Source organism: Oncorhynchus tshawytscha, linkage group LG14 (genome assembly GCF_018296145.1).
Source record: "Oncorhynchus tshawytscha isolate Ot180627B linkage group LG14, Otsh_v2.0, whole genome shotgun sequence".
Taxonomy (NCBI): domain Eukaryota; kingdom Metazoa; phylum Chordata; class Actinopteri; order Salmoniformes; family Salmonidae; genus Oncorhynchus; species Oncorhynchus tshawytscha.
In genome coordinates, this window is record NC_056442.1 from 5,715,966 (window position 1) to 5,731,441 (window position 15,476).

Below are 15,476 nucleotides of genomic sequence, written 5' to 3' on the forward strand. Positions count from 1 at the left end.
TGCAGCTTGCCCACGCCTGGGGGGAAGGAGAGGGAGGAGAGCGCTGGCTTCGACAGTGACCCAGAGTCAGCCTGAAACAGCACCGGTTCTAACCCGGCTGGAGGAGTGCCTGTTCCGAACACCCACCAACATAGGACTCCCTGTGTGAACCTGGGGTCCGAGGGGCCTCCTGACCCTCCGTCGGGGCAGCCTTCACCCGGGGAAGCCCTGAGGGAGCACCAGTCCAAGCTGGAGTTTGCCCTGAAGCTGGGCTACGCAGAGGGGCTGGTGCTGGCCAAGCTGGGACCGTACACACTCATCAAAAACATACTGGGAGAGCTGGTCAAACTGGGCTGTAAAGGCAGAGACAAACCAACAGCTGACTGGGTCCACAGCTTCACAGCCCGCCCCCTCATCCTCCTGCTCTTCCTCCTCTTCTACCTGTGGGTATGTGGAGGCGCAGCAGGGGAGGTCAGACTCCCCCTATCAGACAGACCTCCTCCTTGGGGACAAGGACAACCTGCGGCCCGTCGTCCTGGACGGTAGCAACGTGGCAATGAGGTGAGGGTCTATGAACCATAGGACGATCATCTTGATTACAGAAATAACACAATGCCTATTTCCTCCATTGTAGCCCGTTGCTTGGTCTATGTCAAGGTAGTTGTGTAACTGTTGTCAAAGTCACCTACATATTGTTGATATGATGCAAGAGCCTGTAAGGTAGTTAACGTCTGTCTCTGGTAGCCACGGCAATAAGGAGGTGTTCTCTTGCTACGGCATCCAGCTGGCTGTTGATTGGTTCCTGGAGCGAGGTCACCGTGACATCACTGTGTTTGTGCCGTCCTGGAAGAAAGAGCAGTCCCGCCCTGATGCCCTCATCACAGGTAAACACACACACACACGTAGGTGAACTCTCAGATGGGCCTCAGTGCTCACTGGATTACACGGTTCTCCAATTGTCTGTCTGTCTGTCTCTCTGTCTGTGTCTCTCTGTCTGTGTGTCTAGACCAGGATATCTTGCGTCGTCTGGAGAAGGACAAGATCTTGGTGTTCACTCCGTCTTGTCTGGTCCACCGTTTCATCGTCAAGCTGGCCTACAAGTCCGACGGCATCATCGTCTCCAACGACAACTACCGTGACCTGGCCTGTGAGAAGCCAGAGTGGAAGAAGTTAATTGACGAGCGGCTGCTCATGTACTCAGTTTGTCAACGACAAGTAAGGAAGGAGTGATACGGCTCCGGCGTAGCGTCCATCTGCTTTTGCCTAGAAGTGGTATGATGTTCATTATGTTAATACTTGGCTGTATAGGATTAAGTATGTTAATAATCTCTCTCCCTCTCCTTCTTCCTCTCCCGCTCCAAACTCCTCTCCTCTCTCACTTCCTCCCTCTCTCTCCCCTCCCAGGTTCATGCCTCCTGATGACCCTCTAGGTCGTCATGGTCCCAGTCTGGAGAACTTCCTGAGGAGACGTCCCATCATGCCAGAGCACAAGAAGCAGCCCTGTCCTTACGGTGATCCCCACCATTATTATTAACTCTTTAGTATGTTTATCACTTCACATTGACCATGTTCATGATGAAGACTTCTCCCAGTGTTATAATGTGAATGAATCATTTCTTCATCAGCTGGATGGCTTCCAGCTACTGGTGCTGAAGATGCATTGGGTTGCTACTTTCTAAGTGAACCACTGCCACATCATCACTAGCCTGTGTGCTAACCAGTACCCTATCCTTTCTCCCCCTTTCTTTAGGCAAGAGGTGCACTTACGGCCACAAGTGTAAGTACTACCACCCGGAGAGGAGTGCCCAGTGCCAAGACCTCTGCCACCTCCACTAGCGCCAGCCTGGCGAAGAGCCACAGCGTGCCCAACAATGTAGCGATGGGCACCAAGAGAGGTTCTGCCCCCAAAAGACAGTGTGACCCCAGCATCCGGGCGCTGTCCTATGGCGAGGCAGAGGACAAGCTGAGAAATGCAACAGCCTCAGTAGTAGTAGTGGGAGTAGTTGTTGTAGTGGGAGTGTTACTCTTTCCCCTGTCCCTGGAGGACCCCCCTCTGCAACCCCCAGGAACAGCCACCGAGCCTGGGCAGGGACACACCCTACATGACCCCCATGCTGCCCCCCCACCCCGACCCCTACTCCTCCAGCTGTGACCCTCCAGATCTGAGCTACTACTCAGTGACGCCGGCCCACTCTGGCCTAGCAGCACGGAGGAATCCGGAGTCCCGCTTCCCACTGGACACCGACCTGCGTCTGCTGGGCTCGTCAGACTGTGGCGGCTGTGACTCGTACGGAGAGAAAGCCCCCTGTCTGTGCTGCCCAGGCCCTCTGCTGGACAAATACATCCACCATCAACAGCATCAGCACCATCAACACAACCGCCTGTACTCTCAACACACACACACACACCTCTGCCCTCTATGGCTATCACCAGAACCTGGCACGGGGCCACAGCTTCCCCCTCGACGAGCCCCCTGACCCCCACCTGAAGCACCTTCTGTACCCCCTCCAGCACCAGGCTGTAGGCGCCCGCTCCAGCTGCCCTGGAGACTACCCCTCTGCGTCCCAGTCCGGCCCTTACCCTGCTGGCTCCCCTCTGGGCCGCTGCCTGGCCAACACGCGGCTGGAGACGCTGTCAGACTCCCGGCTGTACGAACGCTCCGCATCGCCCCCCAGGAAAGCCTTCTCCTGGGATCCCTACTGCAGCCAACCCCCTCAGTCCTACTGTGAGACCTACCAGAGTCTACCAGAGACCCACGATGTAGGCTGGGGACACACATCTCCATGGGGACAAGACCACACACACTTATCACCCATCCCATGCCCCTCAGCCATCCTGCCCGTCCATGCCCCCCCGCCACATGCACCAGGAGCCCCCCGCCTTGAGCCGGTGCGGGGGAAGGTCTACCTCAACCTGTGTAACATCTTCCCCTCTGAGCTGGTGGGCCGGGTTATGGGGAGGAACCCCGATGTGACAGACGCCCAGCAGCTCACTGCCTCCATCCTGGCTGAGAAGTCCCAGTCCGGCTACTGAGTCCAGCTAGACTACTGCTCTCTCTCCCTATTCATAACAACAGTTAGTTGTAGTTTTGACAATATAAGGGTTTGAATTTGTTTGACTGTACATTTGTTTGTGGGTAACTTAGATCATGTGCAGGTGAGGATGTGCATTGATTCACAAATCACTTTTCCTCCACTGTTTATCAAATCTGAAACATTTTTTAAATCACTTTGGAAATCTAATCTGAGGGATCTGATTATGCCTAATCTTACTTCTATGCTATATTTTTTTTACTCCATTTGTAAATATTCACCCCCAAATTGATGACCATTTATCAACAGAATATTGGTTGTTGGGGATATGCAAAATGTGTATATTTGTATGTCTAATTGATTTGTTTTCTGTTTTTCAGTGCTGTGTGTTCTGTTTGTGCCTGTTGTTGTGATAGTAGGTGGCTGAGTTAGTCTTCTCAGTTGAGAGAATGTCTGGAAGTACCTTGCAGTAGTTGTAGAGACGGGCACGTTCGTCGACCTTGTCTTAGTTTTAGTAAGGGATGTCTCTGGCCACTTGTTTTGGCTCCAAGCCTGCAGCTGCTACAGACACAGTAGACTCGAGCTCCAATCCCAAGTCAATTCTCTTTGGTTGTTTTCCCTGAAGACTTATCCAAAGGGCTCCGAGCCCCTGGCTTGATGTAGACAATCTGTTACAGTTACCGGCACAATCCCTGGTAGACAGAGAAAGCTTTTCTTTATTGATACAATTTGTATCGTTCATTTAGGATTATATACCTGTACATATGTCTGTAGGTGTTCAAACAATTCATGAAAAGTTGCTTATATATAGCTGGTGCATTTTGAATAATACTGTATGAGATATTCCTGGCAACATTTGATTATTTTTAGACATGTTTAGGAATATTGGCTACCTCTGAGGTATTCTGACTTTTTTGGGATGGAGAATAGTTTAGGCTGGGTTGAACCCAAGTGGCCAGCTAGGTGAAATTAAATGGGTAAACTGCTGCCTGAAATATGTAGTGGGTTGGTTAAAAAAAACAATACAACCTTTTTATTTTGTAACGAAGGACCTTCTCTCTGGCACTGTGTCAGTGAGGGCAAAAAATCATGCCTTTACATGGCATTGTGCTTATGACACATGAAATACTCTGAACCATGTTCAGCAAACTGTTATGCATGTTTTGGTAACACTTTCTTTTAATAGTCTGTAATAAACTATTTTAAGGCATTTAAAAAGTGTGTTCATCTACTAAACATTTGTAATTTTTGCAGCCCCTAATCTAAAGTGAGCGCTATTTATACTTTATACATATTGAGTGACGTAATTTCTCCCAAAAAGATGGGCTTGACATTGGTAGACATTTCAGCAGTACTTGGTAACAGGATATTTAAGGAAATAGTCTATATATGATAAATGGTGTGTACTGTTTGTAAATGCCTTATGAATGGTTTATAATCAACTTTATTACGGACCCTTAAAGTGTTACCCATGTTTTATTCAAGTGTTTGTGTCTTTTCAATCTTATTGTATCAGATTTGTTTTGTTGAGCTTGATTTATCAGTTCTGTTGTATTCTATTAGCTTGACAACGCCATGCCTATTAAATATAGTATTGGCTTTGTTTTGGTTTGTATTCTTCATTAACAATTGGTTGTCATTGTGTCCTTGTTTTGTTGGAAATGCATAGTCTTGCAGTCAGACGTGATGCGTCATAGTGTAGGACAACTCTAGTAGTCAGTCATTGTAACTCTAATTTCATGATGTACTAGAATAACATTTACTCTACTACAGACTGGAGTTTTCCTGTCATCTAATTCTGAGGGCAGAGACAAATGTGATTAGGTTTTGGGTAAAAAAAAAAAATCAACCTTAATCCAACACACACCAGGCTTCAAACCTCCGGCCTCATCAAGATTAGAACCTGTGACCACCTGATCCCTGTCCCAGTGCACTTGCACCACTTGTTTTTTCACATAGTTGCACTTATAACTAATCACATTTCAAGTATGTTGGAAAATAAATCTAATTTGGATTTGAACTGGCAACCCTGAGTGACACACCCTTTATCCAGCCCCAAAGCCTTTTTTATTTGAGTCCCCTGTATTCACTGCCGATGGACTGTAGTGCACAAAAGCCTGTTTTAGCAGCGCCATTGAGACCTTTCACCATTTTGAAGTAGTCAGCTGGGTGGGACTTCCTCTGGGTTAAGGATCACATAATTCCATCCAGGTCATCGGGAGGGGTCAACCAATGAATTATGTGTGAGGAAACACTCCATAACTGCAGGTGGCAGTAAATCACCAACCTTGACTGTATGCCTGTTCAAACACACTCTAGGTGACTGTATGCCTGTTCAAACACACTCTAGGTGACTGTATGCACCCTTTCCATTTGTTTGCCAACTCGAGGACTACTTGAAAATGGAGACGGCCACAATGGCGCTACCCGTGATCTGACTCCATAATGGGACAGATACAATGTCTATGGTTTAACCCAACCATTAATTCTTCCTTCGAGGTTGAGCTGTCAGAACAAGTTCGAAAAACATCAATGAGCAAAATATTTGATGTGCGACAAATCAAAGTCAATTACTGTAGTTAACTAAATGGTTAATTTGGCTTGACCTTTCCTGTTGTAATCAGATGTTTGTACATTAACTGCTCATTGCATGTTATCACTAAGCATCAAGATGGAATTGTCTGCCCTGCATTAATTAAACCATGAATGAACAGTGTTGTTCGAGGTTAATGTCTAAAGAAGGACTGACACATTCAAAATATATTTTACTGATATCAGAGATAAAATAGTTTGTTTAAATGATTGGTAAACAAAAAACGTAATTTGTAACTTTTATTGTGAAACCAATGGACTGAGGTCCATCTGTGTCTATCTTACAGAAACACTAGTTTTAAATGTAAGGAAAAACTGAACTGCAAACATGACAGCTGTTTCCAAGAGGCATCACTGACACGGTTCTCATTGGAGGTCAAACAAGCAGGCTAACAGGCTCAGCCAATGGGAAAAGCACAACTCAACAATATGGGGGATGGTGGCATGTAGAGTAGTTCTCTTTTCACCTCCAGTGAGCTACAGATGCATGCTGGTAGATAGTTTGATCTTGGAACACATTACAAAAATAACAGTTGGAAGCACAGGTTTTTTTTTTCACCTGCTATGGCAAATACAACCCCTATATTTGGACACTCACTGGGTTAACTAAAAAGGCAGGTTTGGGTCAAGCCCCTTCAGTGTCCTCCGGATCCAAACAAGTGCTTTATTTTATTAAAACTCTGGCTTTAAAAGATCTCAACTTAAACCAGCTATCTAGTGTAGCATAACAAATAATCACGTCATCTGATTGCAAATAAAAACTGAACACTCAGGTTCATTCAAAACGCATCAGTAACATTTATCCACAAAACGAGTTAATTTGAGTTGGAGCGAGTAAAAAGGTTGGGTGAGAAAAGATCAAGGTCTGAAAAAAAGTAAATTGGCCTGTTCTCCATTCCCACTGAACATAACATTTAAATCTTCAGAATTCTAAGATCGAGGGGGGTGGACCCAAGAGGTTGGGTCCCTCTAATGACAGCGAATAGATAGGGGGGGCACATTCACCTCTGACCTCTGCACCAGTCTGTCTCTTCACAGTCCTAAATTGGTGGCACTCTGCCATTGGGTTTCCATCCATCCTGTTGACAGCTGTGGCAGAGAGAACAGTGAGCAGATCTGTCCAGCAGCTGAGGAGAAACATGACTGTCCTATTCTGGCCCCAGTTGGCTGTCAGCAGACAGATGCAGGTCCCAAGTCCAAACAGCTCTTAACAATAACCAGTCAAACCAGCTCCACTACCAACATGTCTACACAGCCTGGGTCACTGATGTCCTCAACCTCACTACTGCACAGTATCAGAACAGTCCACTACAGAAAATACAAACTCACATCCGCGTCCTCGGTGCTGGATTGGCTTGGATTGCTTGACCTTTGATCTTCTGGATAATTTAGGTGTAGTTCAGAGAAACTTAAGTAACACAAAACAAAAGGTAGATGTATCAAAGAGGCCACCGTGTAAAACATTTTTTGATCAATTGTCTCCACTAGTGACATTTGAATGAGTCACTGCTTGAAAGTACATCTGGCATAAAAAATAGCATTCTTATTTTGGTTGAAATGTTAACCAATAAAGCAACAACGCCTCCTAGTCTGAACTAGCCAAGCCACAGTCAAAACTCAGAATCTGTGGGAGGGGATTGAGACCGAGTGTTTGATTGGGTCAGTCACTGTGGTTACAGTATTGAGGTAGAGATCTCTTCTCCGACAAGGACTGACGTTTTCATGTGCTCTCCAGCCAGAAAGACCATGATATACCTCTTCAAAAGTTACTACGATGCAGAGACAGAGACATACTGGCACTCTCACGGCACTTAAGCATCTCTGTCCATCTTTCCTGGGCCTTTGTGAGCTGGTAGACAGTAAAAAACATCTATGGTGACTGGACATGAAACACTAGGAGTCAGCTCACAGGAGCTAAACTAACAGCTTTCACTCTCTTCCTTACCCACACGCCTAACCAATTAGCTTATCTTCATCATACTATCAGTTTATCTCCGACCAAATGTGCTTTACTACATTATGTATCCTTGAGCATCAAATCAAATCTCGCTATATTCATCAAGACTCGCACCTCTCCTCAAGACTGGTGTAGTGGCTTTGCACTGATGCTCAGTCTAGATAGTAGGGCCGTTCCACAAAGCGACTTCCTTTTTGCATCCCTTTGATATTTTAAGACGAAATGGTGCATCAATATAGAAATGTAAAAGCCTGTTCTTTTCAATGAAGTGCCCTTTAATATAGACCACATGGTAAGTTCAGTAAATCAGATTCTTTATATGAATAAAGACTTAGTGGCAAAATTCAGAATTCCTCTCCGTGCCTCAGACTTCCAGGGAAACTTTAACCCACTTAACATCAACATTTCCCCAGGCTTTCACCATCATTGTTCAGCAATAGTTATTTTGTTGCTTTGACAAAGACATTTCTGAAGACTTTATTTCATGTGATTAGTGATTCATTTTAAGGTTACAAAAAAAAAAAAAAAAACCTGGTCTCTCATTTTAAAGGTCAACCCTGTTACAACAACTGAACTCTCACTTTAATATGTTGAAAATATTCCTTTTTAAATATATTTTTCTCCAAAAGAACAATTGAACATCTAATAGTCAAATCATAGTGTAAAAGCAGGAGAACTGGTTCTACTGTTTTTGGCCATTTTGTGGTCGGAGACGGAGTGGGTCGAGCATAACACGTCAACCCTGTTACCCAGAGGCTCATTTGTTTTGAATGGATCGATCCCATAACTAACACAAGCCTCTCTACCAGCCTCGGACCAATGAGCACAGAGAACTTAAGAAACAGGGCTTCAATAAAACGTGTCAGAATCATAGATCAGAACAAAAACGGTTTTGAAAGTACCAGACAGCATCAATACGTTCAACTGAAGACAGAGTCAGTAACACTAAAGCATTGCATACTAGCTTACCGGCAAAAACAACAAAAAAAGCTCCCGATGGCCTTGTTCGCTTAAAAATCCAATCTTCCCCATTTTGGTTTTTGTTGTGTCTCCATATTAGATATTTGAAAGCAAAGCACAGACGTATTCTTTGCAATATAAGGAGAATAGCATGTTCAGAACGGTGCAAAGCGTTGCTTGCGCCCGATTGGGCGATTCCTGATGGAGAATGCGGGCAGAGCTTTGGCAAAGTTTGAGGCGGTGGCGGCCGTGCCCTCTGGAACCTTTGCGGTTATGGGTACGGGGAAAAGGGGGGAGTGTAGGAGGGACAGCTCCTGTTGTTCTGACGAAAAGCGAGTCGCCAATGGACAGATGGGGGACCCCAGACCAGATCACATGGACTCAAACTCGTCGATGCGCTGCTTGGTGTTGCCCAGGCGGATCTGACGTAGGGTCTTGTACTTGTCTCTCCCGGCCTTCACGTTCTCCGCGTGAAGCATGTCATTCTGGGTCTTCATGGTATCGTCTATGGCTTCAGCCAGCTCCGAGCTCAACACCTGGGGGAAGAGAGAGAAGAGAGAGATGATTGAAACCTCAATGCCAGTTAAAGCCATCCAGCAACAAAACAAAGCCCTTTAAGGGGAGGTCATCGGGTCATGTCATGTTAAAGGTTAGAGGTCAGAGGGGGCTGACCTGCAGCTGTTTCTTGAGGCGCTCGTTCTTCTGGGCCTCAGTGACGCGCTCCTCCTCGCTGCGCAGGTCCAGGGCGCTCACGCCCTCCAGGGAGAGCTCGGCGGCGTCCTCTGCGTGGTTCTCGTCCTGCTCCTCGTGCTCGCTCTCAGTGGAGCCGCCCGCTGGCGTCGACGAGATCGTCATCACCGTCTTCAGCTCCTCCTTGGTCTTCTCCAGGTCGTCCTGGGCTGAGATGGCCTGGGGAGAAGGAGAGACAGGGAGGAGAAGAGGGGAGTCATGGGACTTATTCAGGAAGGTGCAACGATTTCAGTACAACATACTGTGTACAACAGACTGATTCTATATTGTAACCAGGACACAGAATGTAGAGGTAGTTACCTTCTGCTGCCATTCAGTGGCCTCCTCATCCTTTTTTCTCTTGGCTTCCTCCAACAGGGCTATTTTGGCAGTGAACTCGCCCAGCTCAGCGGCCAGTTGTTCCTGGTTCTTCATCTGGTCAGCGGCCTGCCTGGCCAGCTCCGCCTTGGCCTCCTCCGCTGCCTGTCTCTCCCTCTCCAGCCTCTCCGCCTCCTCCCTGGCTCTCTTCCTCTCCTGCTCCAGCTCCAGGGCCCTGCGTGTCTGCTCCTCCAACTCTGTGACCATGAACAAAATACAAAGTCCGTTAGAAATCTAAAAAAAAAAACTATTTTCTTCTTCCTCAAACCATGTCCAGCAGCACCCACAATTTTTACAATGTGACCAATGAGAGGCTCAGTCAGCCATGATCTGACAAACGTGATCGACTTTAAGAACAACAAAGGAATAATTATATAATAAGACAGGAAATGCCTATAAAAAGTGAGAGAGGACCCACACAACAGTAAAAACAGTACGGAACAAAAAGAACACAACATGGATGTCTCTTTCAGCACACCACCCCAGTCTATAAGGTCATGTGGAAGGGTCGGGAGGGAGAGGGTTTAAAGAAGTGTTTCTGAGTGGACTTAATGTTTACCTGGTGCTGAGAACAGTCCTATAAGAAGTAAGAGATGAGAGTTTAGTACCGTGGTGCAGTGAGGACCAGTCTAGAAGGTTAGGGTCAGGTCCCATTGGCATACTGACTGACATTGACCAACCAACAGCCCCATGTAGAGCCCACATCATATCAACACCACAAAAACACTCCAGGTGAAGACAGGTTTACGTAGCATTTGCAACAGTGCAACATTTGCACCTGATATTGCCCAGGGACAATAAAGATTTTAAACACAAAGTAAATATCTAATTCCCTATGGCAAATAAGAGGAGCAGAAGGCTCTTATTTGCATGAAGGCTGAATTAATCTGGCCTTATAACGTGTCTTCACTAGTACAGAGATAGGAGGAACTTTAGTGGGTTGAAGGTCAGGGGCACTGTGGGAAGAGGCAGACTGATACCTTTCTGGGCCCTCATCGTCTGGTCCTCGATCAGCCTCAGTCTCTTCATTAGCTCGTCCTTCTCTCGCTCTATTCTCTCCTTCTCTTTCTCTGCGTGCTCTCGTTTCTTCTTCTCGTTCTCCAGCTGGGCTCTGTCAGGAATTGATGAAGGGATGTATCATCTAACTGCTAGGAAATGAACCCTTGCAACGAAGCACTATATAGGTGTGTTTTTCATCGTCACATCAATGGTGATTTTGTATCTTATTAAAGTGTGCTGTAATATCCAAAGCATCAAACTGACATGGCAATGTATCGTACATGATGTCCTGCTAACGTCTGCATGTAATATCAACATTCTGGAGGATTCATATTGACTTGATAAAATATTCTGAAAAGGTGATATGGCTGTTTGTTAGAAAGGTACAACTATACAACACAAATGTATCTTTACATAGGCTTTCATCTCTGTCAACATATAACCATGACTATGAAAGTAAAGTGTGTGTGTGTGCTCCTCCTGTACCTCTCCTGCTGTTTGTGGTGTTTCTCCTCTCTGGCCTGGGCCTTCATCTGCTGCACCTCGATGGTGTCAGGCTTCCTCCTCCTCATGTACAGCTCGTGGTTCCCCATACACAGAGCCAGGATCCGCTTGTTGATCCGCAACCGCGGCGCGTAGAACACAAAGTCCTACAGGTACACAGGAGACCGGGTTCAGGGGAAAACCATTAGGATGACTAGATAGACCATGAGATTACTATGTTTGACAACAGAGAATATGATGAACTCTTTAGAGTATAATTCACTATTACTTATTAATGGTGTTCTGGAAAAAGGATCTGTGCCTCCACATCTTGTTGTTTTGGGATCGTAAAGGAAAAAAAAAATCAGACAAAGGGAGACTTACTGGAGCTTTCTTGTCGATGGGTTTGATGACAAACTTCTTGTCGTTGAAGGAGATGTTTCGGATCTCGCTCCAAGGGAAGCCAATCTTTGGTGTCAGTCTGGGGGATGTTGATATTTGGTCATTGATGCACACAGACAGTTTTCAATACTCAAAATTAAGTTTTATTTTAGGGTGTAAAATATTGTGCTATAAAAGATGCCAGCAGATGGCGATGATATGCTAGAGACGTCCAAATCCATGTCGATTGCTGTATATTATACTGATCTGTGATCAAATTCCAGTCCTGCCAATGCAAGTCTCTACTCAAGAGATGGGCACTGAATTATTGTCTACCAGCTGATCTGCGGTCAATGTTGGGAAAGAAAGGGAATGGGTCTGAGTGGCAGGACAGGAAACCATTTCAAAGCTGTGTCAGTCGTGTCCCACCCACGAATGGGAGGAAGACAGGAAGAGTAACAGACCCCACTTACTCTCTTCCCCCACCCCTCTACTGCTAAAAATAACATCTACTCATCCTTCCCTTTCTTTCCTTCTTGGACATCTTTCAGTCACTCCGATTAAACATCTGCTTATCATTACAGTACGTAGTTTAACAGTAGATTTCCAATAGGCCAGCCATGGTTGATACAGCTGTAGTGGAGTGAGACTGACTTGTCTTCGTGTTCGTAGATGTTGAGTCCCAGGGCGTCCACTCCCAGCCACAGCTCTGTCCCCTTCTTGTTCTTGATCTCAAAGTAGTTGACTCCGTACATCTCCAGGTCCTGAGCTATCTTCAGGTACTCCATCATTGTGTCCTCTCTGGGGGAAACACACGTCAGCGTTACGTTTCTGACATTGAACTGTCTCGTTGTGGGGGAACCATTCAGAAAAATGCATCCTCTACGAGACAAAAACACCTCTCCCAATAACCCTCAAACTAACACAGAGAAAGAGAAGGAAATCCACACAGACCTGAGCATGCCTCGGTGTTCCTCATGCCAGGTCTGTATCCGGTCCTCCCACTGCTCCTTGGTGAGCTTGTGCTGCTCCAGGACTCTACACAACATAGAACATTCCAGAGGAATTTTTTTTTTTTTTATTTATTTTTAAATTGCAGGATTCCTTGTTAGTATGTGGATGGTGCATGACTCCGGGACATCCCTGCTTCTGGCCAGTGGCCACTCACCTCTGTGGCAGCAGTCTGTCGTTGGTGAGGTAGCCAGGCTTGTGGCTGTCTTTGTTGTAGTCGGCGTACTTGGCCTGGACAGAGTAGGATGCCAGCAGCACGGCAGTCTCCGGGGGACAGTAGTTCTCATCGTTCAAAATGGCCTCCTTCACCTGGTCAGAGCAGCCAAAAGGAGGGTGGAAAACAGAAAGAGAAAAATAAAGTAGAGGTCATGTGACCTCACCTCACCCACTGAGTATTGAACTTAGGAAGCATTAAGACATTACGAGTAAACATAGTACGAGTACGTCCGTTCTTGACCATCAAGACTTAGAATAGTGATGACTTAGACCTCATCAGTGTGTTTTGACAGAAGCGGTGTTCGAATACCCATAGTATTAGCACACTGTAAACACACGGTATCCTTTCAGTTGAGTGTACGAGTGCTTCACCGGTCCACCGGAAGTTGATGCTGTTGCTTTGCAACTTCTTGCTTGATTGTTATTAATTACTAGCTAGACTTAATTAACAATGTCCATTGAAAATGCACAACGACTATACACTTAGCATACCGTGAATAATCAAGTCAATAAACATTGGGTAGTTAGTTAAAATCCTGGCAAGTTCGATGTATTAACATTAGGTAGATAGCTAACATACCAGTACATACAAGCAACTGCTTTAATGATATGCTATAAGGCTAGCGTACCTAACAAATTGTCAGTAACTTATTTGAAAAATGAATTACTTCATTACATTTGTCATAATTTGTTAAAGCAATGAATTTCTATCTGCTCTCGCCGGACTTCGGCTGCATATTTCACGCCAAATTTGAAAATGTTGTGAAGCCGCGCCCATTTTCTGAAGAATTGCATTATGGGCCCTAAAAGCGCAGAAATAGTGTCCACTGTTTGTATACTTCGTATTTTGGCTAATGTACTACAACATCCCGGGAACTTTGGGCATACTAAATATATCCATACTATGACCAATAAGCATACTACATTCTCAATTTACGTCAAATAGTATGGTTCATATGAGTATTAGAACACAGCTGGTGTCAGTTACCTGCAGGAAGAAGAGTCTCTGTGTGATCTCCTGGATCAGCTCCTCAGACACGTCCTCAGGGAAGAACTTGGCTCGGAACTTAAACTGCAGAGGGTTCTCCTTCTTTACATCCTGGGCTGTCACCTGGAGAGGACAAGGACAACACCTTTAAAGCCCTGTACAGACAACAAGACCACTAGGTGGTAGACAAGTCTCAGTAGTCTGAAGTGCCTTCTATCGCCTTGTCTCCTCTCCTTTATCTGCACCGATAAACAAAAACGTGGCTGGCTAATAAGTAAGCATCCATCTTTGATCCAGAAGCTTTACAATCTAATCTTTATAATCTGGGCTATAAAGGTAAATCATATAAGTTGGTTATGAAGCCATAAAGGTATGAACAAACTTCTGTTATCTAATCTTGTCCTAATTAGTGATAGGATTGGACCCTCTTTACAGCCGCTTACGTCCCAGACTCCGGGGCCTAGAATCAGAACACTTTCCACTGGAGACAGCTGTTAAAATAAATCCTGTTGTAGATCACCCTGACAGAACCACACTGCTCTACGACTACTGAACTAGTTCCAACAACACACACACTGACACACTCTCTCTCGCGCTGTCTTTTACGGCACTTCAGAGCAGTTTTTTGGGGGTCGGAGGGTCTTCACAGGAAGCCTGTGAAAGTACACATCTGAGGCCCCCTGACGACAACCTAATAACCAGCTCAAACTGACTGCTGGCAGCCGCTCTGGAAACAGAGCGAGAGAGAGAACTCACCTTTTTATTAAGCTTCAGCCACGTGCTGTAACCCTTGCTGTCCACGTACTGCAGTCCGAAGAACCAGACCTCTCGAAGCCCCACCGTCTTCACCACCTGTTAACAACATCAGACAATACTCCACCATTAAACAGCTGGGAAGGTGGGATTACTGAGAAAGTCATACATTTCTCATGTGAAAAGTCATAGAACGTAACATGCTAGCAACCATTTGTTTCATGACAAAAGTTATCAGATTGTGTGCGACTAGGATGGAAGTTAGGCTCGCATGCTACTGTGTAAATAAATACTGCAATGCGGGTTTAATAGAGATTGAGAGGGGTGTTTTAGCCTCCGCTTGACTGGAGGCTCCTCGGCAGCCATGAGCCCACTGTGGCATAGCTTCTCCATAATGGGCCTCGGGCTCACCGTTAAAAACTCTGGGAGGGTGACTAATAGGTCAGCCAGTTGACACGCAGCAACAAGCTACTTAGATTCACTCCGCCTGTTACTGCAGAGGAGGGCAATGAGGCGGACGTCCATAACTCCTGATGAATCCCTGGAAATGGACTGTGTGTGTGTGTGTGTGTGTGTGTGTGTGTGTGTGTGTGTGTACTGGGAATACAAAACACACTGAAGTGTGAGAAGACAGCTGGACACACAGTCCAGGACAGTCGCCACATGCCTGCACATGTCAATGGCCTCATTCATTACAGTTCTTCAGCCCTCCTACGTACTCTCCGGCTTCTGTTTGTGAGAAAATGCTCTGGTACTGTTTGTGGTCAAGGCAATATTGCTAACATGTGTTACAGAGTAGCTGTACAGGCACATAGGAACCTTAACAGGGATAGAAATGAGGATTGGACATTACATCATCCACCTCCAGTGTCAGGTTGAGAAGTTGCAGAAAAGATCTAGCCAACAATAAAGATCCCGAAAACAGTCTGTCTTTCAATGACCTCCAATACACCCTCAAAGCTGTGAAACTACAGTGTGGGGGGGGTAATGCTGCTCCATCATGACAGGAGAACAGTAC

The 15,476-nt window shown here is 45.8% G+C and overlaps 2 protein-coding genes across 4 annotated transcripts in view; one reads left to right on the forward strand and one right to left on the reverse strand.

Moving 5' to 3' along the window:
* Positions 1–244: 244 nt before the first annotated feature.
* Positions 245–4,615, forward strand: LOC112267697 (probable ribonuclease ZC3H12C; the record flags this gene model as incomplete). Its single annotated transcript, XM_024445877.1, is given in 6 exon segments — positions 245–540; positions 724–863; positions 986–1,179; positions 1,181–1,194; positions 1,384–1,490; positions 1,730–4,615. Coding segments are annotated over 6 exon segments (837 nt in total), but the record flags the coding sequence as incomplete, so codon positions are not given.
* Positions 4,616–5,830: 1,215 nt separating this feature from the next.
* Positions 5,831–15,476, reverse strand: part of LOC112266424 (radixin) — a 28,474-nt gene continuing 18,828 nt past the window's right edge. Inside the window, exons 4-15 of one of the 3 annotated variants that reach the window (XM_024443879.2) lie at positions 14,462–14,557; positions 13,706–13,828; positions 12,659–12,810; positions 12,445–12,528; positions 12,145–12,291; positions 11,494–11,590; positions 11,113–11,276; positions 10,608–10,738; positions 10,187–10,204; positions 9,571–9,824; positions 9,193–9,429; positions 5,831–9,056 (exon numbers count right to left, since the gene is read on the reverse strand). In XM_024443879.2, coding sequence (XP_024299647.1) covers positions 8,892–9,056; positions 9,193–9,429; positions 9,571–9,824; positions 10,187–10,204; positions 10,608–10,738; positions 11,113–11,276; positions 11,494–11,590; positions 12,145–12,291; positions 12,445–12,528; positions 12,659–12,810; positions 13,706–13,828; positions 14,462–14,557 — 1,668 coding nt within the window. In that variant the 3' untranslated portion in view covers positions 5,831–8,891. The remainder of the gene's footprint in view (positions 9,057–9,192; positions 9,430–9,570; positions 9,825–10,186; positions 10,205–10,607; positions 10,739–11,112; positions 11,277–11,493; positions 11,591–12,144; positions 12,292–12,444; positions 12,529–12,658; positions 12,811–13,705; positions 13,829–14,461; positions 14,558–15,476) is intronic. The other 2 variants (XM_024443880.2, XM_024443881.2) reach the window with 2 other exon arrangements.